The sequence below is a fragment of the Oncorhynchus gorbuscha genome, linkage group LG13 (assembly GCF_021184085.1).
Source record: "Oncorhynchus gorbuscha isolate QuinsamMale2020 ecotype Even-year linkage group LG13, OgorEven_v1.0, whole genome shotgun sequence".
NCBI classification, from domain to species: Eukaryota; Metazoa; Chordata; class Actinopteri; order Salmoniformes; family Salmonidae; genus Oncorhynchus; species Oncorhynchus gorbuscha.
Genome location: NC_060185.1, coordinates 31,791,022 through 31,817,891, shown reverse-complemented (window position 1 = coordinate 31,817,891; position 26,870 = coordinate 31,791,022). Strand labels below are relative to the sequence as shown.

Sequence of the window (26,870 nt, the reverse complement as noted above, 5' to 3'; positions counted from 1 at the left end):
TGCAGATCATTATGCAGTGTTTTCCCCTTACTGACACAGTGACATGCAGATCATTATGCAGTGTTTTCCCATTACTGACACAGTGACATGCAGATCATTATGCAGTGTTTTCCCCTTACTGACATAGTTACATGCAGATCATTATGCATTTGTATTCCTTCCTCCAGACAAATCACAGGTAGGCCTTTGCAAATAGGAGCAAATCAGCCAGTCTATGCAGTATTATATTATACACTGAATGTGTGACATTAAATTCAATATGTGTTGTAATCAGTAGAAGTGTGCATTTCAGTGAAAACGTGAACAAGGGGCTGGGGTACAGGGGGAAACGGGATGCTAGGCCACAGATTGTTTTCTCCACATGGTATCGTCACAACACTAGTTATAACACAACAGATTCAGCCAAAAATGTCACACTTGTTATCAGTTACCAGGTTAAGCTTACTTTGTTACAGCACCTTTCATAATTCTAGTTTTGTTAGTTAGCATTTCTCACTTACTTGCAAATAGCATTATTTTTTCTAAAAAATGCACAGTTGGCTCAAAAATATGTAAATCAGATAATTGTGTGACAATGTAGGCATGGAGTACAAACAATATGATCTATTAATCCCATGACATTTGATTTGATCAGTGGTGTGATGACACAACGTGTTCTCCAGGAAACGGTTGCCTCATTTACATACATTTAAGTCATTTAGCAGACGCTCTTATCCAGAGCGACTTACAAATTGGTGCATTCACCTTATGACATCCAGTGGAACAGCCACTTTACAATAGTGCATCTAAATATTTTAAGGGGGGGGGGGTGAGAAGGATTACTTTATCCTATCCTAGGTATTCCTTAAAGAGGTGGGGTTTCAGGTGTCTCCGGAAGGTGGAGATTGACTCCGCTGTCCTGGCGTCGTGAGGGAGTTTGTTCCACCATTGGGGAGCCAGAGCAGCGAACAGTTTTGACTGGGCTGAGCGGGAACTGTACTTCCTCAGTGGTAGGGAGGCGAGCAGGCCAGAGGTGGATGAACGCAGTGCCCTTATTTGGGTGTAGGGCCTGATCAGAGCCTGGAGGTACTGAGGTGCCGTTCCCCTCACAGCTCCGTAGGCAAGCACCATGGTCTTGTAGCGGATGCGAGCTTCAACTGGAAGCCAGTGGAGAGAGCGGAGGAGCGGGGTGACGTGAGAGAACTTGGGAAGGTTGAACACTAGACGGGCTGCGGCGTTCTGGATGAGTTGTAGGGGTTTAATGGCACAGGATGGCACAGGCAGGGAGCCCAGCCAACAGCGAGTTGCAGTAATCCAGACGGGAGATGACAAGTGCCTGGATTAGGACCTGCGCCGCTTCCTGTGTGAGGCAGGGTCGTACTCTGCGGATGTTGTAGAGCATGAACCTACAGGAACGGGCCACCGCCTTGATGTTAGTTGAGAACGACAGGGTGTTGTCCAGGATCACGCCAAGGTTCTTAGCGCTCTGGGAGGAGGACACAATGGAGTTGTCAACCGTGATGGCGAGATCATGGAACGGGCAGTCCTTCCCCGGGAGGAAGAGCAGCTCCGTCTTGCCGAAGTTCAGCTTGAGGTGGTGATCCGTCATCCACACTGATATGTCTGCCAGACATGCAGAGATGCGATTCGCCACCTGGTCATCAGAAGGGGGAAAGGAGAAGATTAATTGTGTGTCGTCTGCATAGCAATGATAGGAGAGACCATGTGAGGTTATGACAGAGCCAAGTGACTTGGTGTATAGCGAGAATAGGAGAGTGCCTAGAACAGAGCCCTGGGGGACACCAGTGGTGAGAGGGCGTGGTGAGGAGACAGATTCTCGCCACGCCACCTGGTAGGAACGACCTGTCAGGTAGGACGCAATCCAAGCGTGGGCCGCGCCGGAGATGCCCAACTCGGAGAGGGTGGAGAGGAGGATCTGATGGTTCACAGTATCGAAGGCAGCCGATAGGTCTAGAAGGATGAGAGCAGAGGAGAGAGAGTTAGCTTTAGCGGTGCGGAGCGCCTCCGTGATACAGAGAAGAGCAGTCTCAGTTGAATGACTAGTCTTGAAACCTGACTGATTTGGATCAAGAAGGTCATTCTGAGAGAGATAGCGGGAGAGCTGACCAAGGACGGCACGTTCAAGAGTTTTGGAGAGAAAAGAAAGAAGGGATACTGGTCTGTAGTTGTTGACATCGGAGGGATTGAGTGTAGGTTTTTTCAGAAGGGGTGCAACTCTCGCTCTCTTGAAGACGGAAGGGACGTAGCCAGCGGTCAGGGATAAGTTGATGAGCGAGGTGAGGTAAGGGAGAAGGTCTCCGGAAATGGTCTGGAGAAGAGAGGAGGGGATAGGGTCGAGCGGGCAGGTTGTTGGGCGGCCGGCCGTCACAAGACGCGAGATTTCATCTGGAGAGAGAGGGGAGAAAGAGGTCAGAGCACAGGGTAGGGCAGTGTGAGCAGAACCAGCGGTGTCGTTTGACTTAGCAAACGAGGATTGGATGTCGTCGACCTTCTTTTCAAAATGGTTGACGAAGTCATCTGCAGAGAGGGAGGAGGGGGGGGGGGGATTCAGGAGGGAGGAGAAGGTGGCAAAGAGCTTCCTAGGGTTAGAGGCAGATGCTTGGAATTTAGAGTGGTAGAAAGTGGCTTTAGCAGCAGAGACAGAGGAGGAAAATGTAGAGAGGAGGGAGTGAAAGGATGCCAGGTCCGCAGGGAGGCGAGTTTTCCTCCATTTCCGCTCGGCTGCCCGGAGCCCTGTTCTGTGCCTCGTTTTAAAGGTTACCCAACTTCAATGAGTTGAGACAGTGCAGGGCTGTTATAGATGTTTTGTTTGTTGTCTCAATATTGGTTTACAGTGAAAAGGCTCAATAGCATCTAATCTAACAAGGCCTATTCCTTCATGATCCTTTCCTCATTGAGTTTGGAGCTTTAGGCCTATAGATTCTCTACATTTTGGTCTTCAAGGGGATTTTTTGTGTTTCTCAGCAGTTAAAACATCTAGCTTATTTGCTTAAAGTAGTGGAATTGCAAATCAGTGGCCTGTTCCCTGAAGTGCAGTCTAAAAACAGTTGATAATCAGATTTGAATCTGACAAAATGACTGGATTGGGTAATTCATTAACCCAAAGAAGTAGAGTGGAACTCAAAGGGAAGTAACTAAAGTTCCATGTAGAACACATAGTTCCAGCCTGCATCTCTGTCCTTATTGTTTAAAGGGGCAATCTGCAGTTGCTAGATCCATTTTTGGACTTCTAAATGAATGATATACCTATTGATTCTTGAAGAATATAACTTTTATAAATACTTAATGAGCTTAGTTTAACTGTCGTACCCCATCAGAACCCCAAATATAACCTTGTTTTACTCCAGTATTTGTAAGCATCGTAATTGTAAACAAACTGTATAGCGTCAAAACATTCTTAAAACTATAAATGTGATATCTTGGATGGTCAGTACATTTCTCCAGGCGCATCCCTCAGCTTTTTACCAAAACAAGAGGATGGGTGAATGCTAATTGCTTCAACTGCAGATTGGCCCTTTTAGAGCTTGTTACGCAAGCATGATGTAATCGTTCCACTGTTTTACCTTACAGAAATGGCAAGACATAATCAAGGAGGTGAAGTTTCTGCAGAGAATACAGCACCCAAACAGCATAGAGTATAAGGGATGCTATCTGCGAGAGCACACTGCCTGGGTAAGAGTGTTATCTGAATGGAAAATATAAACAATAGGTCAAAATGCTATTGTGAATACTCGGAAACAGGTACATTAGGTAACCCTGTATAACACTCTCTTTCTGTCTCTGTAGCTGGTGATGGAATACTGTCTAGGCTCTGCCTCTGATGTCCTGGAAGGTAAGATGGGAGTTTTTATGACACAGTGATGATTTATAAGATGAGTTCTTCTTTGTGGTTTTCACCATGATTTGCAGCACTCTCATCACCTCTATCTCTACATATTCTGTAGTTCACAAGAAACCTCTACAAGAAATGGAAATAGCAGCGATTACCCACGGTGCTCTACAGGGGTTGGCTTACCTTCATTCCCACAACATGATTCACCGGTGAGTAGTGCTAGTAGCTGTATATGTGGATGTGCTAGACTGACTTCTTTGTGCCCTTAGGGGGGAGTGTGCCTGTGCCAGTGGAACAAAGCTCTAATGCCATAATCGCTCTCCTCTGTTTGTCTGTCTGACAGAGATATTAAGGCAGGGAACGTCTTGCTGACAGAGCCTGGCCAGGTGAAACTTGCAGATTTTGGTTCTGCCTCCATTGTCTCTCCAGCCAACTCTTTTGTGGGGACGCCATATTGGTGAGTGGCAGAATTCCAATGTACAAGAAAAATGGATGGTGTTTGAAACATGGGGAAGAATTCTGAAATGGGGCACCCTCTATAGTCTCATTCAATATTTTCCATCAAATCAAAAGCGGTGTAACGGTCATTAAAATGAGTATGTTTCCTCAGGATGGCCCCAGAGGTAATCCTGGCTATGGATGAGGGTCAATATGATGGGAAGATTGACATCTGGTCTTTGGGGATAACTTGCATTGAATTAGGTAAACTCTTTAGTCCATGTACTCTGCTCTGGTTCAACTCTAGCTCTCCTGTTGTTTTAATGTTCTCCTTTGTTCATTCCATATCTCAAACCAATTTCTGGCCGGTAAAGAAAGTATACCTATTTTTCATTTTTTTCATACTGGTTGAAATAATACATGTGCAAGGTTTTGTCTGTCTTCCTAGTTCTTCTCCTCCCCACTGTCCTCCTTGTTATGTTTGGCTGTTAGTGGATCCTGGTAACCTATTGTTTTCTCTGATCTTTTTTTCTAGCTGAGAGAAAACCTCCACTGTTCAATATGAATGCGATGAGTGCCTTGTATCACATAGCGCAGAATGAAAGCCCCACACTGCAGTCAAGTGAATGGTACGTCATGTAGCTTCATCAGAGTTGATTCTTTTAGGAGAAGGAATTTGTCCGCTTTTAAAGTGTGTCATGGTGAGAACGAAACTAACTCTTCAATCTTTTCCCCCATCTCTCACTTCAGGACGGATTACTTCCGAAACTTTGTAGATTCTTGCCTTCAGAAATTCCCCCAAGACAGGCCCAACTCTGAGGAACTTTTAAATGTAAGACCTCCGATATACACTACATGAACAAAAGTATCTGGACACCTGCTCGTCATTCAAATCAAATCAAATTTTATTTGTCACATACACATGGTTAGCAGATGTTAATGCGATTGTAGCGAAATGCTTGTGCTTCTAGTTCCGACAGTTTAGTAATAACCAACAAGTAATCTAACTAACAATTCCAAAACTACTGTCTTATACACAGTGTAAGGGGATAAAGAATATGTACATAAGGATATATGAATGAGTGATGGTACAGAGCAGCATAGGCAAGATACAGTAGATGGTATCGAGTACAGTATATACATATGAGATGAGTATGTAAACAAAGTGGCATAGTTAAAATGGCTAGTGATACATGTATTACATAAGGATGCAGTCGATGATATAGAGTACAGTATATACGTATGCATATGAGATGAATAAGGTAGGGTAAGTAACATTATATAAGGTAGCATTGTTTAAAGTGGCTAGTGATATATTTTACATAATTTCCCATCAATTCCCATTATTAAAGTGGCTGGAGTTGTGTCAGTGTGTTGGCAGCATCCACTCAATGTTAGTGGTGGCTGTTTAACAGTCTGATGGCCTTGAGATAGAAGCTGTTTTTCAGTCTCTCTGTCCCAGCTTTGATGCACCTGTACTGACCTCGCCTTCTGGATGATAGCGGGGTGAACAGACAGTGGCTCGGGTGGTTGATGTCCTTGATGATCTTTATGGCCTTCCTGTAACATCGGGTGGTGTAGGTGTCCTGGAGGGCAGGTAGTTTGCCCCCGGTGATGCGTTGTGCAGACCTCACTACCCTCTGGAGAGCCTTACGGTTGTGGGCGGAGCAGTTGCCGTACCAGGCGGTGATACAGCCCGCCAGGATGCTCTCGATTGTGATCTGTAGAAGTTTGTGAGTGCTTTTGGTGACAAGACAAATTTCTTCAGCCTCTTGAGGTTGAAGAGGCGCCTTCTTCACGATGCTGTCTGTGTGAGTGGACCAATTCAGTTTGTCTGTGATGTGTATGCCGAGGAACTTAAAACTTGCTACCCTCTCCACTACTGTTCCATCGATGTGGATAGGAGGGTGTTCCTTCTGCTGTTTCCTGAAGTCTACAATCATCTCCTTAGTTTTGTTGACGATGAGTGTGAGGTTATTTTCCTGACACCACACTCCGAGGGCCCTCACCTCCTCCCTGTAGGCAGTCTCGTCGTTGTTGGTAATCAAGCCTACCACTGTTGTGTCTTCCGCAAACTTGATGATTGAGTTGGAGGCGTGCGTGGCTACGCAGTCGTGGGTGAACAGGGAGTACAGGAGAGGGCTCAGAACGCACCCTTGTGGGGCCCCAGTGTTGAGGATCAGCGGGGTGGAGATGTTGTTGCCTACCCTCACCACCTGGGGGCATTAAATATCATGGGCATTACTATGGAGTTGGTCCCCCCTTTGCTGCTTTAACAGCCTGCACTCTTCTGAGAAGGCTTTCAACTAGATGTTGGAACATTGCTGCAGGGACTTGCTTCTATTCAGCCACAAGAGCATTAGTGAGGTTGGCCACTGATGTTGGGCGATTAGGCCTGGCTTGCAGTCGGTATTCCAATTCATTCCAAAGGTGTTTGATGGGGTTGAAGTTAGGGCTCTGTGTAGGCCAGCCAAGTACTTCCACACCGATCTCGACAAACCATTTCTGCATGGACCTCGCATTGTGCACAGGGGCATTGTCATGCTGAAACAGGTAACGGCCTTACCCAAACTGTTTCCACAAAGTTGGAAGCACAGAAGGGTCTAGAATGTCATTGTATGCTGTAGCGTTAAGATTTCCCTTCGTTGGAACTAAGGAACCTAGCCCAAACAATTATTCCTCCTCCACCAGACTTTACAGTTGGCACTATGCATTGGGGCTGGTAGCGTTCTCCTGGCATCTGCCAAACCCAGATTTGTCAGTCGGACTGACAAAGAAAGCGTTTCCACTGCTCCAGAGTCCAATGGCAGTGAGCTTTACGCCACTTCAGCCGACGCTTGGCATTGCATATGGGGGATGTTGGGCTTGTGTGCAGCTGTTTGGCCATGGAAACACATTTCATGAAGCTACCAATGAACAGTTATCGTGCTGACGTTGCTGCCAGAGGCAGTTTAGAACCTGATATTAAGTGTTGCAACCGATGACAGACCATTTTTACTCGCTAGTCCTGGCAGTCCCGTTATGTGAGCTTGTGTGGCTTACCACTTCGCGGTTGAGGTGTTGTTGCTTCTAGATGTTTCCACTTCACAATACCTGCACTTATAGTTGACCGGAGCTGCTCTAGCAGGGCAGACATTTTACGAACTGACTTGTTGGAAAGGTAGCAACAGTTGGTGCCATGTTGAAAGTCACTGAGCTCTTCAGTGAGGCCATTCTATTGCCAATGTTTGTCTATGAATATTGCATGGCTGTGTGCTCGATTTTTTATACACCTGTCAGCAACGAGTGTCTGAAATGGCAAAATCCACTAATTTGAAGGGGTGTCCGCATACTTTTGTTTATACAGTGCATTCGGAAACTATTCAGACCCCATGACGTGTTACGTTACAGCCTTATTCTGAAATAGATTCAATTGTTTTTTTTCCCCTCATCAGTCTATATACAATACCCCATAATGACGAAGTGAAAACTGTTTTTTTCACGCCATTTTTACTAACATACAAAATTAAAAACAGAAATCAAATCAAAGTTTATCATATCAAATCAAAGTTTATTTGTCACGTGCGCTGAATAGACCTTACAGGGAAATGCTTACAGGCTTTAACCATTCGTTCAAAAAAGGTATTCGGTGAACAATAGGTAGGTAAAGAAATAAAACAACAGTAAAAAGACAGGCTCTATACAGTAGTGAGGCTATAAAAGTAGTGAGGCTACATACAGACACCGGTTAGTCAGGCTGATTGAGGTAGTATGTACATGTAGATATTGTTAAAGGGACTATGCATATTTGATGAACAGAGAGTAGCAGTTGCGTAAAAGAGGGGTTGGTGGGTGGGACACAATGCAGATAGCCCGGTTTGCCACTGTGCGGGGGAGCACTGGTTGGTCGGCCCAATTGAGGTAGTATGTACATGAATATATAGTTAAAGTGACTATGCATATATGATAAACAGAGAGTAGCAGCAGTGTAAAAAGAGGGGTTGGGGGGGAACACAATGCAAATAGTCCGGGTTACCTGTTCAGGAGTCTTATGGCTTGGGGGTAAAAACTGTTGAAGCATTTTTGTCCTAGACTTGGCACTCCGGTACCGCTTGCCATGCGGTAGTAGAGAGAACAGTCTATGGCTGGGGTCTTTGACAATTTTTAGGGCCTTCCTCTGTCACCGCCTGGTGTAGAGGTCCTGGATGGCAGGCAGCTTAGCCCCAGTGATGTACTGGGCCGTACGCATTACCCTCTGTAGTGCCTTGCGGTCAGAGGTCGAGCAGTTGCCGTACCAGGCAGTGATGCAACCGGTCAGGATGCTCTCGATGTTGCAGCTGTAGAAGAAGATCTTAGGAACCATGCCAAATCTTTTAGTTTCCTGAGGGGGAATAGGCTTTGTTGTGCCCTCTTCACGACTGTCTTGGTGTGTTTGGACCATTCTAGTTTGTTGTTGATGTGGACACCACGGAACTTGAAGCTCTCAACCTGCTCTACTACAGCCCCATCGATGAGAATGGAGGCGTCCTCGGTCCTCCTTTTCCTGTAGTCCACAATAATCTCCTTAGTCTTGGTTACGTTGAGGGAGAGGTTGTTTTTCTGGCACCACCTGGCCAGGTCTGACTTCCTCCCTATAGGCTGTCTCGTCGTTGTCGGTGATCAGTCCTACTACTGTTGTGTCGTATGCAAACTTAATGATGGTGTTGGAGTCGTGCCTGGGTAAACAGGTAGTACAGGAGGGGACTGAGGGTACTGCGCACGCACCCCAGGGGAGCTCCAGTGTTGAGGATCGGCGTGGCTGATGTGTTGCTACCTACCCTCACCACCTGGGGGCGGCCCGTCAGGAAGTCCAGGATCCAGTTGCAGAGGCAGGCGTTTAGTCCCAGGATCCTTAGCTTAGTGATGAGCTTTGAGGGTACTATGGTGTTGAACGCTGAGCTGTAGTCAATGAATAGCATTCTCACGTAAGTGTTCCTTTTGTCCAGGTGGGAAAGGGCAGTGTGGAGTGCAATAGAGATGGCATCATCTGTGGATCTGTTTGGGCGGTATGCAAATTGCAGTGGGTCTAGGGTTTCTGGGATAATGGTGTTGATGTGAGCCATTACCAACCTTTCAAAGCACTTCATGGCTACAGACGTGAGTGCTATGGGTCTGTAGTCATTTAGGCAGGTTGCCTTTGTGTTCTTGGGCACAGGGACAATGGAGGTCTGCTTGAAACATGTTGATATTACAGACTTAATCAGGGACATGTTGAAAATGTCAGTGAAGACACCTGCCAGTTGGTCAGCACATGTCCGGAGCACACGTCCTGGTAATCCGTCTGGCCCCGCAACCATGTGTATGTTGACCTGTTTATTAAAGGTCTTACTCACGTCAGCTACGGAGAGCGTGATCACACAGTCGCCTGGAACAGCTGATGCTCTTATGCATGCCTCAGTGTTGCTTGCCTCGAAGCGAGCATAGAAGTGATTTAGCTCGTCTGGTAGGCTCGTGTCACTGGGCAGCTCGTGGCTGTGCTTCCCTTTTGTAGTCTGTAATATTTAGACCCTTTGCTTTGAGTCCAGAAACTGAACTCTGGTGCATTTCCATTGATCATTTGGGGCGGCGGGTAGCCTAGTGGTTAGAGCATCGGACCAGTAACGAAAGGTTGCTAGATTGAATCCCCGAGCTGACAAGGTAAGAATCTGTCGTTCTGCCCCTGAACAAGGCAGTTAACCCCCTGTTCCTAGGCCGTCATTGTAAATAAGAAATTGTTCTTAACTGACCTGCCTAGTTAAATATAGGTTTAAAAAAATGTAAATCATTTATCCTTGATGTTACTACAACTTGATTTGTCCCCAAGAACTGAATGGTCACAATGACAGAGCTCCAGAATTCCTCTTTGGAGATAGGAGAACATTCCAGAAGTACAACCATCTCTGCATCACTCCACCAATCAGGCCTTTATGTTAGAGTGCCCAGATGGAAACCACTCCTCAATAAAAATGACACTCCTCAGGCACATGACAGCCCGCTGACCATGAGAAACAAGATTCTCTGTTCTGATGAAACCAAAATTGAACTTTGGCCTGAATTCCAAGAGTTACTTCTAGAGGAAACCTGGCACCATCCCTATGGTGAAGCATGGTGGTGGCAGCATCATGCTGCGGGGATGTTTGGAAAGATGAACGGAGCAAAGTGCAGAGATTTTTGGTGAAAACCTGCTCCAGAGCGCTCAGGACCTCAGACTGAGAGAAATGAGAGAAACTCTCAAAATACAGGTGTGCCAAGCTTGTCGTGTAATACCCAAGCAGACTCAAGGCTGTAATAGCTTCCAAAGCTGCTTCACCAAAGCACTCTGCATAAACGGTCTGAATTCTTATGTAAATGAAATGTTTTATTTTTTTAATACATTTGCGAAAATATCTTACCCTGTTTTTTTCTTTGTCATTATGGGGCGTTGTGTGTAGATTGATGAGAAAAAAAATATATTTAATCAATTTTAGAATAATGCTGTAATGTAACACAATGTGGGAAAGCGGTCTAAATACTTCCCGAATTCATTGTATAGTGTGTCTATCTTATTTATGATTATCATGATCTACCAATGCCAAGACAGATACAGAGCTCTGTTCACTTGATTTTGAGTTTACCTTAAATTAACATGAATCATACCCACCCTCAACTCAAAAGAAAATGATTGTCCCTCTGCCTCCCTCTTTTTTAGCATGCGTTTGTGCAGCGTGAGCGGCCCGACTCTGTCCTGATGGACCTGATCCTGAGGACCAAGGTTGCGGTGCGGGAATTGGACAACCTGCAGTACCGCAAGATGAAGAAGATCCTCTTCCAGGAAGCTCACAACGGCCCTGCAGCCGAGGCACAGGACGGAGACGAGGAGGTCAGTCACCCAATCTGGCTCTGCTCTCCTGTGGAGCTTAGTTTGAGAGCATGGTTTATACCAGAACCATCATACTCTTTTGAAAAAAGCCTAGGTAGGATAATAATAATATTAATAATAATTATATTTCATTTGTAAAAGTGTATTTCCCACACTCGATAAGGTAGAAAACAAGACACAAACAAAATTCATCAACAAAAAGAAGAAAAAACAGGAAAAAACATTCACAATACATCAAACCACTTTAAGCGATCAAACATTCAAAACCTGCTTGAATAGTTAGCTCTTCAGTTGTGTTTAAAACAAGTAAATTGTTAAATATAAGTTTCTCTAAATGCACTCTTAACCTTATAATATTACAGTTAATTATTATATTAAGGTAGGCCTGGTGGGTCTTAAAGATTTTCTTAATATTCAGTTGTTTGTTTTTATCTTCTGCTCATAACCTGCTGTAGTTGACGCACTGTCATTCAGAAAGTATTTCACTCACCTGTGTCTTGCTGTTGTTATGGTTTTGACCCCAGGAACCGGAGAACGGTGGCAGGACAGGCACAGTGAGCAGCGTTGGCAGTAACCAGTCTATCCCCAGTATGTCGATCAGCGCCAGCTCCCAGAGCAGCTCTGTCAACAGCTTGACCGACGCCGGAGATGACAAGAGTGAACTGGACATGATGGAGGGAGACCACACGGTCATGTCCAACAGCTCCGTCATTCACCTCAAACCGGTGGGTAGAGATGATCTTAGAGCTGGATCCGCAGGCAATGTTCCCTCAATTTATCTGGGGTACTATAAACACATTTCTGGTCTGCTGAGCGCAAACTTGAACGTTGTGAAAATTCTGTGCAACTTCTGGCACACGTTTACTGTGAACACTGAGGCTGTACCCGCATTAAGTTACAGTGATGATAGTGACCAATTAGGCTACTGTGGCTGTTTATCATAATGTAGGCCTATCAGAGTGGCCTGCCATAAAAAAAACAGTCGAGAAAATGCATCTTATGACATTTTAACATGGAAATAGCTGTTCCATCATTCAGCCTACAGTAGCAGCCGATGTGTGGTGTTCAATGTAGGCCTACATTCCATGAGATTTATGAAACGGGTAGGGATTGACAACCTGTTTATCCATTTGTCCTTCACACAAGGAGGTAACTGAAAATGTTGTTGTTTGATGCAAGAAACCACTTTTCAAAATAAAATGCATTATTATTCTCATACCATTATTAGAGATTCAGACAAATTATGCTACCCTCTGTCTATTGGCTGCTTAGCTTATTCAAGCCGGTCTCAAAATACAACACTGCCCCTTTAACTCCCGGGTGGCTCAGTGCTAGAGGCGTCACTACAGACCCTGGTTCGATCCCGGGCTGTATCACAACCGGCTGTGATCGGTAGTCCCATAGGGCGGCGCACAATTGGCCCAGCGTCATCCGGGTTAGGGGAGGGTTTGGCCGGGGTAGGCCATCATTTTAAATAAGAATTTGTTCTTAACTGACTTGCCTAGTTAAATAAAGGTTAAATACAAATGATTTGCAAATAGGGATACTGCAGCTCTGATTGGTTATGGTGCACCGGTCTGTGTAGAGTATCTCTTGCATAGTTCGTTTTGTTTTGGGAATGTTGCGTTGATTTGATCACATTTCGCACAATAGAAATGTTGATAGTGTTAACTAAAGGGGAGCACCAGAAAGTTGAGTGAAGTTCACTCTTGTGCTTCTCGGTGCAGGCTGATATTTCTTCTGCGCTGCAGTCCCAGGGGATCTTAGAGGGAACATTGCTCGCAGGATAACTGGACACTGCGTTAATAATAGTGAGATGATTCAGTGATATACAAGACATAGTGTTTCCTGGTGCCTTTCACAGATTATTTGTTTATGCTGTTAATGTGCTATGTTGTATTTGTTTCTTCAGGAGGAGGAGACGACTTATCGCGAAGAGTCGGAACCTAACAGCCGGCCGCCCACTGAGCCCCAGTCTCCCCCTGCACACACTCCACGGCCAAAACACCACCGCAATCGTGAGCACTTTGCCACAATACGCACAGCCTCCCTGGTAAGAGCCCTAGAAATACAATGATACTGTAGATAACATGATTTTAAAATGGACCCTTAAAGGCCAAGTGCAGTCAAAAACATGATTTTTCCTATGAAGATGGAATAATACTGTAGAATTGTAATAATTATTATAATGCCCTTTTAGTGTAAGAGCTGTTTGAAAAGACTGCCTGAAATTTCTGCCTGTTTTGGTGGGATATAGTTTTGGCATGCCTGGTGACATCACCAGGTGGTAAATTGATTAATAGACCAATAAGAAAGAGTTCCAAACCTCTCTGCCAATAACAGCTAGTTTTTATTTTTCCTCTCCCCACTCAGATACATCCCAGACAGTCCTAGCAAAATTCTTGCTTGAGAAATTGATCTTTGCTAAGAAACTGTTTATTTTTCTTTTTGAGTATTTTAATTGAAAACAATCACGGTAAGGTACTTAATTGTTACCCAGAAATAATTTGATATTGAGATAAAGGCCCAATTCAGCTGTTTTTTAAGTGTCTGCTCCTGTAGGAGATAATAAGCTGAACCTAGAGTTCTATGATAAGCCCTATGTTTCCCCCAGGTGACCCGTCAGATGAAGGAGCACGAGCAGGACAGTGAGCTGAGAGAGCAGATGTCAGGCTATAAGAGGATGAGGAGGCAGCACCAGAAGCACCTGATGGCCCTGGAGAACAAGCTGAAGGCTGAGATGGACGAACACCGGCTCCGTCTGGACAAAGAGCTGGAGAACCAGAGGAACAGCTTTGCCCAGGAGATGGAGAAACTCATTAAGAAGCACCAGGCCGCCATGGAGAAAGATGTACGGTCGTTTGCTCACTTACGCCATACTTACTTCATAATTCATACTCTGTCTAGATTCTACTACTGTTCCCTAGGTCTCTGTTGAATATTCTTGTTTGAAATGTTCAAGTGTTTAATTTTTGTGTCTCTGCAGGCGAAGACCTTTTCCAATGATGAGAAGAAGTTCCAGCAGCACATCCAGAGCCAGCAGAAGAAAGAGCTCAACAGCTTCCTAGAGTCCCAGAAACGAGAGTACAAACTCCGCAAGGAGCAGCTCAAAGAGGTAGAGAATCACACACGGTCATACAGATGAACACAGATGAACACAAAGGCTTCAATCATTGATATATCATTTCAAGAAAAAACACGATATGCACCATTGCTTGCCTAGATACTCCTCTCAGTATGTCAGACAGACTCAATGAATGACAAACCTCTACAGAAAATGTGCAAATATGGACAGCAAGCTCCCATGTCGACTTGCTTAAAGCGGCAATCCGCAGTTGAAACGATAACAAAGCATACTCCCACTGAGGATGAGGGGTGTGGCTGGAAAAATTGTAACCACACTTAAGTTCATAGACAGAGTTATGGATGCAAGGACTTTATTTTATTTTTTATTTATTTCACCTTTATTTAAAGAGGTAGGCAAGTTGAGAACAAGTTCTCATTTACAATTGCGACCTGGCCAAGATAAAGCAAAGCAGTTCGACACATACAACAACACAGAGTTACACATGGAGTAAAACAAACATACAGTCAATAATACAGTAGAAACAAGTCTATATACGATGTGAGCAAATGAGGTGAGATAAGGGAGGTTAAGGCAAAAAAGGCCATGGTGGCGAAGTAAATACAATATAGCAAGTAAAACACTGGAATGGTAGATTTGCAGTGGAAGAATGTGCAAAGTAGAAATAAAAATAATGGGGTGCAAAATAAATAAAATAAATACAGTAGGGAAAGAGGTAGTTGTTTGGGCTAAAATATAGATGGGCTATGTACAGGTGCAGTAATCTGTGAGCTGCTCTGACAGCTGGTGCTAAAAGCTAGTGAGGGAGATAAGTGTTTCCAGTTTCAGATATTTTTGTAGTTCGTTCCAGTCATTGGCATCAGAGACCTGGAAGTAGAGGCGGTCAAAGAAAGAATTGGTTTTGGGGGTGACCAGAGTGATATACCTGCTGGAGTGCGTGCTACAGGTGGGTGATTCTATGGTGACCAGCGAGCTGAGATAAGGGGGGCTTTACCTAGCAGGGTCTTGTAGATGACATGGAGCCAGTGGGTTTGGTCGACGAGTATGAAGCGAGGGCCAGCCAACGAGAGAGTACAGGTCGCAATGGTGAAGTATATGGGGCTTTGGTGACAAAACGGGTGGCACTGTGATAGACTGCATCCAATTTGTTGAGTAGGGTATTGGAGGCTATTTTGTAAATTACATCGCCGAAGTCGAGGATTGGCAGAATGGTCAGTTTTAGAAGGGTATGTTTGGCAGCATGAGTGAAGGATGCTTTGTAGCGAAATAGGAAGCCGATTCTAGATTTAACTTTGTATTGGAGATGTTTGATGTGGGTCTTTACAGTCTAACCAGACACCTAGGTATTTGTAGTTGTCCACATATTCTAAGTCAGAGCCGTCCAGAGTAGTGATGTTGGACAGGCGGGCAGGTGCAGGCAGCGATCGGTTGAAGAGCATGCATTTAGTTTTACTTGTATTTAAGAGCAATTGGAGGCCACGGAAGGAGAGTTGTATGGCATTGAAGCTTGCCTGGAGGGTTGTTAACAGTGTCCAAAGAAGGGCCAGAAGTATACAGTATGGTGTCGTCTGCGTAGAGGTGGATCAGAGACTCACCAGCAGCAAGAGCGACATCATTGATGTATACAGAGAAGAGAGTCGGTCCAAGAATTGAACCCTGTGGCACCCCCATAGAGACTACCAGAGGTCCGGACAACAGACCCTCCAATTTGACACACTGAACTCTATCTGAGAAGTAGTTGGTGAACCAGGCGAGGCAATCATTTGAGAAACCAAGGCTGTCGAGTCTCCCGATGAGGATGTGGTGATTGACAGAGTCGAAAGCCTTGGCCAGATCAATGAATACGGCTGCACAGTAATGTTTCTTATTGATGTCGGTTAAGATATCGTTTAGGACCTTGAGCGTGGCTGAGGTGCACCCATGACCAGCTCTGAAACCAGATTGCATAACAGAGAGGCGAGGGTATGGTGAGATTCGAAATGGTCTGTAATCTGTTTGTTGACTTGGCTTTCGAAGACCTTAGAAAGGCAGGGTAGGATAGATAAAGGTCTGTAGCAGTTTGGATCAAGAGTGTCCCCCCCTTTGAAGAGGGCGATGACCGCAGTTGCTTTCCAATCTTTGGGAATCTCAGACGGCGCGAAAGAGAGGTTGAACAGGCTAGTAATAGGGATGGCAACAATTTCGGCAGATAATTTTAGAAAGAAAAGATTGTCTAGCCCGGCTGATTTGTAGGGGTCCAGATTTTGCAGCTCTTTCAGAACATCAGCTGACTGGATTTGGGAGAAGGAGAAATGGGGAAGGCTTGGGCGAGTTGCTGTGGGGGGTGCAGTGCTGTTGACCGGGGTAGGAGTAGCCAGGTGGAAAGCATGGCCAGCCGTAGAAAAATACACTGACCATCCATGATATCTAAATGATAGTTTTAACCATGTTTTGAGGCTATACAGTGTTGTTTACATTTACGTTGTTTGCAAACATTGGAAAAACAAGCTCTATTTTGGCTACTGATGGGGTACGACAGTTGAACTAAACTAATGTCCGCCCTTGTTCTTCCACTAGGAATTGAATGAGAACCAGTCGACCCCTAAGAAGGAGAAGCAGGAGTGGCTCTCCAAGCAGAAGGAGAACTTCCAGCACTTCCAGGCTGAGGAGGAGGCCAACCTGCTGAGGAGACAGAGACAATACCTAGAGCTGGAGTGTCGACGCTTCAAGAGGAGGATCCTCATCGCTCGCCACAACGTGGAGCAGGACCTAGTGAGAGAGGTTAGCTGTAATCACTCAGCTCTTCTCATTCATACAGTCCCTTGTTTCTCTCAATCTCCTCAAAAGAGTGTCCCCTTGCCTGCTCTCGGTCTTCGTTTTGTAACCATGGCTCAGCTGTGTGTTCTGCTCATTTTCCTACTTCTATACATAGTTCAAACATTCCTTTCGAATACTGCCCTTTGTCTTATAGAATGCAGTTTTCTCCTAACCTGTATGGTTTCTCCTCCCTGCCTGTCCGTCTGTGTGTAGGAGTTGAATAAGCGTCAGACGCAGAAGGACCTGGAGCATGCCATGCTGCTGCGGCACCATGAGTCCATGCAGGAGCTGGAGTTCCGCCAGGTCAACACCATCCAGAAGATGAGGGCTGAGCTGATCCGCCTGCAGCACCAGACAGAACTCACCAACCAGCAGGAATACAACAAGAGGAGGGAGAGAGAGCTCCGACGCAAACACGTCATGGAGGTCCGACAGCAGCCCAAGAGCCTCAAGGTGAGCACACATTGTATACTAACAGACAAATTGTTGTTTTCTTTTACTGTTAACGGCCATTATGTAGGAACCTGACCCCTCACTGTTCTGTTTGTCCTCCCTCCTCTGTCCCAGTCCAAAGAGCTCCAGACCTGACCCCTCACTGTTCTGTTTGTCCTCCCTCCTCTGTCCCAGTCCAAAGAGCTCCAGACCTGACCCCTCTCTGTTCTGTTTGTCCTCCCTCCTCTGTCCCAGTCCAAAGAGCTCCAGACCTGACCCCTCACTGTTCTGTTTGTCCTCTGTCCCAGTCCAAAGAGCTCCAGACCTGACCCCTCTCTGTTCTGTTTGTCCTCCCTCCTCTGTCCCAGTCCAAAGAGCTCCAGACCTGACCCTCACTGTTCTGTTTGTCCTCCCTCCTCTGTCCCAGTCCAAAGAGCTCCAGACCTGACCCTCTCTGTTCTGTTTGTCCTCCCTCCTCTGTCCCAGTCCAAAGAGCTCCAGACCTGACCCCTCTCTGTTCTGTTTGTCCTCTCTTCCTCCCTCCTCTGTCCCAGTCCAAAGAGCTCCAGACCTGACCCCTCTCTGTTCTGTTTGTCCTCCCTCCTCTGTCCCAGTCCAAAGAGCTCCAGACCTGACCCCTCTCTGTTCTGTTTGTCCTCTGTCCCAGTCCAAAGAGCTCCAGATCTGACCCCTCACTGTTCTGTTTGTCCTCCCTCCTCTGTCCCAGTCCAAAGAGCTCCAGACCTGACCCTCTCTGTTCTGTTTGTCCTCCCTCCTCTGTCCCAGTCCAAAGAGCTCCAGACCTGACCCCTCACTGTTCTGTTTGTCCTCTGTCCCAGTCCAAAGAGCTCCAGACCTGACCCCTCACTGTTCTGTTTGTCCTCCCTCCTCTGTCCCAGTCCAAAGAGCTCCAGACCTGACCCCTCACTGTTCTGTTTGTCCTCCCTCCTCTGTCCCAGTCCAAAGAGCTCCAGACCTGACCCCTCACTGTTCTGTTTGTCCTCCCTCCTCTGTCCCCGTCCAAAGAGCTCCAGACCTGACCCCTCTCTGTTCTGTTTGTCCTCCCTCCTCTGTCCCAGTCCAAAGAGCTCCAGACCTGACCCCTCACTGTTCTGTTTGTCCTCTGTCCCAGTCCAAAGAGCTCCAGACCTGACCCCTCACTGTTCTGTTTGTCCTCTGTCCCAGTCCAAAGAGCTCCAGACCTGACCCCTCACTGTTCTGTTTGTCCTCCCTCCTCTGTCCCAGTCCAAAGAGCTCCAGACCTGACCCTCTCTGTTCTGTTTGTCCTCCCTCCTCTGTCCCCGTCCAAAGAGCTCCAGACCTGACCCCTCTCTGTTCTGTTTGTCCTCCCTCCTCTGTCCCAGTCCAAAGAGCTCCAGACCTGACCCCTCACTGTTCTGTTTGTCCTCTGTCCCAGTCCAAAGAGCTCCAGACCTGACCCCTCACTGTTCTGTTTGTCCTCTGTCCCCGTCCAAAGAGCTCCAGACCTGACCCCTCTCTGTTCTGTTTGTCCTCCCTCCTCTGTCCCAGTCCAAAGAGCTCCAGACCTGACCCTCTCTGTTCTGTTTGTCCTCCCTCCTCTGTCCCCGTCCAAAGAGCTCCAGACCTGACCCTCTCTGTTCTGTTTGTCCTCCCTCCTCTGTCCCAGTCCAAAGAGCTCCAGACCTGACCCTCTCTGTTCTGTTTGTCCTCCCTCCTCTGTCCCAGTCCATAGAGCTCCAGACCTGACCCCTCACTGTTCTGTTTGTCCTCCCTCCTCTGTCCCAGTCCATAGAGCTCCAGACCTGACCCCTCACTGTTCTGTTTGTCCTCTCTTCCTCCCTCCTCTGTCCCAGTCCAAAGAATTCCAGACCTGACCCCTCACTGTTCTGTTTGTCCTCTCTTCCTCCCTCCTCTGTCCCAGTCCAAAGAATTCCAGACCTGACCCCTCACTGTTCTGTTTGTCCTCTCTTCCTCCCTCTGTCCCAGTCCACAAAGAATTCCAGACCTGACCCCTCACTGTTCTGTTTGTCCTCTCTTCCTCCCTCCCTCTGTCCCAGTCCAAAGAGCTCCAGATTAAGAAACAGTTCCAAGACACATGTAAGATCCAGACCAGACAGTACAAGGCCTTGAGAAACCACCTACTGGAGAGCACACCAAAGTCTGACCACAAGGCTGTCCTGAAGCGTCTAAAGGAGGAGCAGACCCGCAAGCTGGCCATCCTGGCTGAGCAGTACGACCACTCTATCAACGAGATGCTCTCCACACAGGCTGTGAGTCACACAGAGACCTTGAAAACACTGCAGGGAGGGAGGCAGGAGAGGGATATGTTTCTAAAAAGCTGACTACTGATGATAGGCCTTTTGGCAATGAGGTCCTTTATCTACTTCCCCAGAGTCATAGGAACTCATGGATAACATTTTTATGTCTCTGCTTGTAGTTTGAAGGAAGTTGCAAACTAGCACGCTAGCAGATACCATAGGCTTCCAGTCATTGTGCTAATCCTCGTTAGCAAAACTACCTCTATCTTCCTTCATACTGGACACAGAGGCATAAAAATGGTATCCACAAGTTCATCTGACTCTGGGGAAGTAGATACGGGCCTCATTGCCAAAATCCCGAAGTATCACATTAACATTGTGTTGACCCCCTGTCTGGCACCCCTCGTCTCTAGCTGCGTCTGGATGAGGCTCAGGAGGCTCAGTGCCAGGTGCTGAGGATGCAGCTGCAGCAGGAGCTGGAGTTACTCAACGCCTACCAGAGCAAGATCAAGATGCAGACTGATGCCCAGCACGACCGTGAGCGGAAGGACCTTGAGCAGAGAGTGTCGCTCCGGAGGGCCCTACTGGAGCAGAAGGTCTGATCTTCCATACTGGGAACAGTTTTTTTTTTTACATGGTGTGCGTCACAAATGGCACTCTATTCCCTGTATAGTGCACTGTGGTCAAAAGTAGTGCATTTTAAGTGGATAGGGTGCCATTTGGGATGTAGTAATGTGGTATTAGTGGCAAAAAGCTTCAATTGAAATTGAGGCTTTATTTAATTTCAAGCTCCAGAGTTTGCTCTTATCATTGCTAAACCAGTGTTATTTTTACATTAAAATATTATGATACTGAGCAGCTGTGTGTATCTTCAGATTGAGGAGGAGATGCTGGCCCTTCAGAACGAGCGTTCGGAGAGGATCCGTAGCCTGCTGGAGCGCCAGGCCAGGGAGATCGAAGCGTTCGACTCAGAGAGCATGCGTCTAGGCTTCAACAACATGGTGCTGTCCAACCTCTCCCCAGAGGCCTTTAGCCACAGCTTCCCAGGGGCCCCAGGCAGCTGGGCCCACCCCCAGACACAGCACCATTCTGGGGGCTCTCAAGGGCCACACTGGGGCAGTGGAGGGTCAGGGCACCAAGGCAGCCATCACCAACACCACTATCACTCTGGTCAAGGAGGGTCCCCCATGCAGCAAGCCTGGGGCCAAGGCATGCAGGGGGGCGGGGGTCCTCAGCCATGGGGCCACCCCTCGGCAGTGCCCCTGGGGGCCAGAGGCAGTGGAGGAGTGCAGAACAGCCCCCAGGCACTGAGCAGGACAGCCTCAGGGGGGCGCAGTGAGCAGGCTATGAGCAGAAGCACCAGCGTCAACTCTCAGATATCCAACGGGTCGCACCTGTCCTACACATAGACTCCCAGTCCCAGAGTCAGAATAGGATGCTGCCAAGTCCACAGAGCAGAGTGGGACAGTATGGGCTGAGCTCTACTACACCTCCACCTCTCTTTCACACATTTCTCATCCCCTCTCTCCTATTCCTCTCCTGTCCTGTGTACAGATGTGAATGCGTGTGGAAATAAATGTTGCTCAGGTCAAAAGGGCTGAAAGAGGCACACCCCTCTACACATCAGTTTATTAGCACACATACAGATCAGTTCTTCAGTTTCTATAGAAACCATTCAGTGTCAACACTAAATACTTATTATTTCGTGTTCTCTCTCTTAGAAATAATTTTCATGTACATTTATGTGTTATCCATAGCCACTGCTCTCCTTTTGCACCACAGAGACCACTGTCAAAAAGCCTTTTGACATCTGCCAACTGCTTTTAATTTAAAAGTTGCTTAGTGTCTACCAATCACAGCAAACTAAGACAGCCCAGGAAATGCCCCTGCTCCAAATTTGATAATATATTGGCCCATCTATCTATCAGTTACTTTATTATTTATTTGTTTACTCTCCTTATGCTAGCCTGCTTTTATGGTCATTTTAAATCGCAGAGATTGTTTCTTTTTTCAAATCTGAAGAAAGTTTTGCATTCTAAAATGTTTTAACAGGGAGAGGTTTAATAAACTGCTCAGATACCGTATAGAGCTGCTTGACAATACCTGAAAGAAATGAAAGTTGGTTTGACATTAGATTTTAGGTTTGAGATTGTGAGGAACACTGGGACACAATGTTGTTGGCTTGTATTTTTGCCAGCTTCCATGAAACTCGCTTTTGTTGTTGTAGCCAAGCCTACTTTTAAGCCAGGCAGTTGTTATTAAACATCTCACAAACTTATTTACTATCAACCCCTGTTGCAGGAATGTGGTGAATTTTTGTGAATAGGATTTTCTTAAACGTTTTTACATACAAGAATCTGAGGGTTTTGTAGAATTAGATCAATTATATTTTGGCTGTTATTATTTCTCCTTTTTTTTATTAAGAAAGAAAGATAATAGTTGTTTGTAATTGCAGCTGGTAAGAGCAAGAGAAGTTTGTTTTTAGCAATGTCATATCATCGAGGTAGGATTTTTGTTGTGAATTTCACAGTTAGACTTGCAGTTTGAAAGATTTAAATGTTTACATTTAATATATTGAAGAAGCAGTAACAGACAGTGAATCTTTTTATATCAATGAGCATTTTGCCAACATTTAGTGATCTGCATTTTATTTTATGCCTCCCTGTGGGAGTTTAAGCTGCTAATTTATCCATTTGCCAATAAGAACACTAAAGCAGAATATGAATGTTTTTAGATGCTACTCTTTGTATTTGTCTGTTTCGAATGCAAAGCTAGGGGTCCAGGCTAACCATAGCTTCAACTATGGCCACATTCAGCTGTTCTGTACTACTGTAGTGTGTGGCATTGGCCACTAGGTTGCAGTCTTCAACCGCTCCTTAGGCCATAATAGCCCACCGACAGTAGATCCAAATCTTCACTGTTGTTTAGGGTTTCCAAGTGGGTCGGTGTCTCTCATAGCATTACTACATCAGCCAAAATCAGAGGGACATGGCAGATCCATAATAAACTATAGGCTTAGCTAACAGCTAAAAGTGTATATGTATGTTAATACTCAGTAAGATGGTGCCTTTGTATGCCCTGATACTGATCATTTATTCTCAGTGTAAAACTGGCATATTTTTTATGTTTTAGTTCAGCTCAGATTTATTAAATAGTTAACCAAGTTTGTATTACATTTCACATCATTCAATGAAAATGATGTAATTCAGGAAGAGAGGATCCTAACATCTATCCTCATGTACCTCTGAAAATGATGTCCATATCAGGAGTTTTGTGAAGTGATCAATTGAACAGAAGTTCTAAAGGTGATAATATCATGCATACAGGTACTTGAGGGCTGGTTCTGGGTGTCTGCTGTGCGGAGGATGACAGATTGTGAGTTCCATCTTAGTTGGCTGAATGATCGAGGAGGGGATCAGTATAATTAATGATGGGCTACATGATTGTCCGATACAAGAGCCAAGACTCTGTAATACCTTTAATAAGAACTGAAGTCTGAAATTTATCAGTTGATTTTATTTTAGTGCCTTTAAATACTGCTGCCTTGTCAAAGCACTTTATACAGTACATACAATGTATACAGTAAAACACATGGTAGTTTGACTTTATTTTAGCCACAGCAACATGAGGGATGAATATTGTGTGTCTGTATTATGTGGTTGAGGTGGGGAAGTTGAAAAGTTTAGCTCATAGTTTACCTTAAGTCAGATACGTAGTGAGAATTTGAATACCTGGGGTTAATTACAAGTGAGTTAGCAGAGTCATACCAGTATGTAGACCTATTTATATGGCTCTATGGAGGACTCGTGTTGGACAAGAACGAACCAGATTATGGTATATGGTGACAGGGATAGTTAAAGGACTTTTATTGTATGCTTGGTTAAAAAACACCCTTTGCACTAAATGTTGCATGCCAGGTTTAACATGAAGTAAGTGGGCACAGTAGAGCATAGCTTCCATAAGTAGGACAAATTATATATGATTTCAGAATATGTTTGAAAGGGAAAGATTTAATCTCAATGTAATGGCTGTTTTTGACCATGACAGCAGGCTTGGCAAGGAGTACATGTTGTGGGAGCTGGTTAATGTAATGCAGTCAGTGTTTAAAATGATAATGGTCCACAACTTGAGCAACACTAAAAACTCTGCAATCAGGAAAAAAGAGACCATCTCATCACCCTAAAAGTAACAGTGGCAGGTAAATGAAGCGCATATACTTGTTAGTTACTGGTGTTCTGCATGTAAATATAACACTCGCACTAAATGATCATTCTACACTTATGTTGGTGAGTGGTTAAAAAGTGGTTAAAGCTGGAATCCTTAATGGTAAAACTGCCACGTCCATTTGGGATGTTACAACAACCGAAGTTACTGCAAACAACAAACACTTTTTTTTTACCACACTGCTCAACGCACCTCTCAGTTTCGTCCACAAATGAATAACCAAGGTGCTGGGGTGGACAGTGGCACTGTTTCCCCTAATGCGGATTCCATCTTTTAAAGGTGGCAAAGCACTTATGTAGTTATTTCCTTGGACACCCACAGTGGGTTCTATATGTGATCTCGTTCTCTCACCCATGAAACTGCTTCTTTCATGGGTGAGTTTATGCCATTGTGGTTCCCCTCTTTATTTTCTCACCCTCCATTCCCTCAATCACCAAGTCTGCATTTACTATGAGGTTAACTATCTCTGTATGGAAATCTAAAACATTTTATAAACATATATATTGAGAAGGCCACAAGGCTTTAAAAGACCTAATGTTGCAGATATCTTAGGAAATTAAAGTGGGGTGAAATGTTCATATTGTTTATATCAACAATTTAAGAGATTAAACGTTTTAACTAAACTTGCTTTGTGACGAAGAACATTTTTTTTTAAAGAAATCTATAAGACTAACATTATTTAACTTGACAGACACTAACCAAATATCAAACAATGTTGAGATTGGTATGAGGGTCTGTAAAAGTGAGCTTGGTTGTGTGTACACTGACTCTTACTGCTTCCTGTGCATGCATAGCCTACACTGTCATTTTCCTTTACTGTCACACACTTTGTTAGTCATTGCACCCTTCATGACACCTGTCATTGCAGTAAGTCTGTACTTCCTGTGTGTCCTTCTACTCCACCCTCTACATTCACATCCACCAGATTAGTACCTATTCTGATGTTTGTTCTTGTTGAATGTGATGCTACAATTGTGCGGCAAAAACTTGTTTGATTTTTTTACGGGCACAAAGAGATGCAGGAGAAGTTTGTTTTAAATGGTTGCAGACTCTAATCCCCCAATACAATTCTCCAATATCTGCCTCAGAATCATATCCAACTGTCCTTTCCAAAAAGCAGGCATGGGTTTCATTATGTTACAGTACATAGGGCTGTGAGTGTGTCCCAATACTCTCCAAAACCTTCCACCTCATGTTTCCTTTCATTTATAACCACATAGAGTTGAAACACCTCAATAGGTTAATTTACCACTATAATGCTTATACCGAACAAGTCTTCTATGATCAGTGGTCAGGGGAAAAAAGGTATTTCTGATTATTGGGACCTAGCCCATGTTCAGGTCAACAGCTTCTTAGGTCAATGGTTAATTCACATGTCAGGCCAATGAAAGGTCCTTGCTATCCATGGTCCTTGGGATGTCCCTACCCCATTGGAGTTGACATTTTCAAATACTTAGGGTTTAGGGCAGGGATGTCCCAAGGATCCCGGATAGCACTAACCGCCAATGAAACCTCATCTCATACGAGATCGATTGCCAATCCATCACACCTTTTTGTTCATGTTTTTTAAATATTTTTTTTTGAGGGAGACTACATAGATATTTTTTAGTCATATTTGTTTTAATGATGTACCAAGGCTTCTCCACCAACCTGAATAATGTTTTAATTATAATTTAGCATTGATGGTGTCAGCTAAAGAAAAATAGAGGTCCTCCCTCTGGTCAAACACTGTGCCATCCCAGAGCTGCCAAGCCCAGACACCACTGCATTGTTTCATCTCCAGAGTTCCCTTTGGCTTGGCCTGATGGCATGACATTTTAAAAATAGCATGATGTGAGCTATTTGATTCTGGTCAGATGGTCAATGTAGAGGCTTGAAAAGATTGAGTGGTGATAGGCTACTTATGAAAACAGAGGATCCATTTCTATGAGGATGTCAGTATTCTTCTTTGGCACAGCATTACCACTACAACTCATATATAACCTGTATTAAAATGTATAAATTGTGAAACCTGTTATTGAATGTCTGAAAGATTATGAAGATTATACATACATTTTCACCAAAACAATATACAAAAAAGTTAATTGAAATGTGTAAAAAGATTCATGAAACAGAAGAATAAAACTAGGATCAAATCTACTATTTTGTTTGTATTATAATGACTATTGTGCTGGCAGAGGGATATTGAACAGAAATCAGCTGTAATAAAGTAATTTTAGTATATAATTTGTGTCCTGTCTTTTCAATTTGGAGCATAAGAAATTTGAACATTGTGTTAGAAAATGTTCACTTTGTACAGAATCATTGAGCCTGGTTGCCATTCTTTGTTCAGTTATTACATTCCACTACCTGTACTGTCATTTGCCAAATTTGGAATATGTATGGCACAATTTCAGTGCTAACAGACATTGCATTTTAATTCCATAGTTTTTGAATTTATATTATATATATATATATATATATATATACTATATATACAGAGGTATGTGGACACCTTCAAATGAGTGGATTTGGTTATTTCAGCCACACCCGTTGCTGACAGGTGTATAAAATTTATCACATTGCCATGCAATCTCCATAGTCAAACATTGGCAGTAGAATGGCCTTATTGAATAACGCCGTAACTTTAAACGTAGCACCAACATAGGATGCCACCTTTCCAACAAATCAGTTTGTAGGCAAGCAATAAACATTTCAGAACTACTCGTCGAATAAGACATGGGGGAGATTACGAATTTTGGCAAAGAGATTTATTTATAGACTAATACAATTGAAACAAATAGCCAAACCGAAAACTGCAGACATTACTAGTGCCTCCCCGCGATCAAACCGTTATACAAAAAAATACATGAAACGCTGCCTAAAACGTGAGGGGGGAGCTTTTCTGCACAACACCGGAAATAACTCACTGGTAACGCAGTAACTTTGCTGGTGCATGCAGGCAAAGCTGCCCATGAACATTGAAAA

At 44.8% G+C, this 26,870-nt stretch overlaps 1 protein-coding gene across 2 annotated transcripts in view; it reads left to right on the top strand.

Annotated features, from left to right (window-relative positions):
* LOC123992723 (serine/threonine-protein kinase TAO1) overlaps positions 1 to 26,129 on the top strand; it is a 34,438-nt gene extending 8,309 nt beyond the window's left edge. For both annotated transcript variants that reach the window (XM_046294178.1, XM_046294177.1), the window contains exons 4-20: positions 3,571 to 3,672; positions 3,787 to 3,832; positions 3,945 to 4,041; positions 4,176 to 4,289; positions 4,443 to 4,534; positions 4,806 to 4,899; positions 5,021 to 5,102; positions 10,956 to 11,126; positions 11,651 to 11,851; positions 13,039 to 13,179; positions 13,741 to 13,977; positions 14,113 to 14,241; positions 16,768 to 16,971; positions 17,221 to 17,460; positions 19,479 to 19,691; positions 20,093 to 20,275; positions 20,555 to 26,129. In XM_046294178.1, the coding sequence (XP_046150134.1) occupies positions 3,571 to 3,672; positions 3,787 to 3,832; positions 3,945 to 4,041; positions 4,176 to 4,289; positions 4,443 to 4,534; positions 4,806 to 4,899; positions 5,021 to 5,102; positions 10,956 to 11,126; positions 11,651 to 11,851; positions 13,039 to 13,179; positions 13,741 to 13,977; positions 14,113 to 14,241; positions 16,768 to 16,971; positions 17,221 to 17,460; positions 19,479 to 19,691; positions 20,093 to 20,275; positions 20,555 to 21,088 (2,880 nt within the window). In that variant the 3' untranslated portion in view covers positions 21,089 to 26,129. The remainder of the gene's footprint in view (positions 1 to 3,570; positions 3,673 to 3,786; positions 3,833 to 3,944; positions 4,042 to 4,175; positions 4,290 to 4,442; positions 4,535 to 4,805; positions 4,900 to 5,020; positions 5,103 to 10,955; positions 11,127 to 11,650; positions 11,852 to 13,038; positions 13,180 to 13,740; positions 13,978 to 14,112; positions 14,242 to 16,767; positions 16,972 to 17,220; positions 17,461 to 19,478; positions 19,692 to 20,092; positions 20,276 to 20,554) is intronic.
* The last annotated feature ends 741 nt before the right edge of the window (positions 26,130 to 26,870 follow it).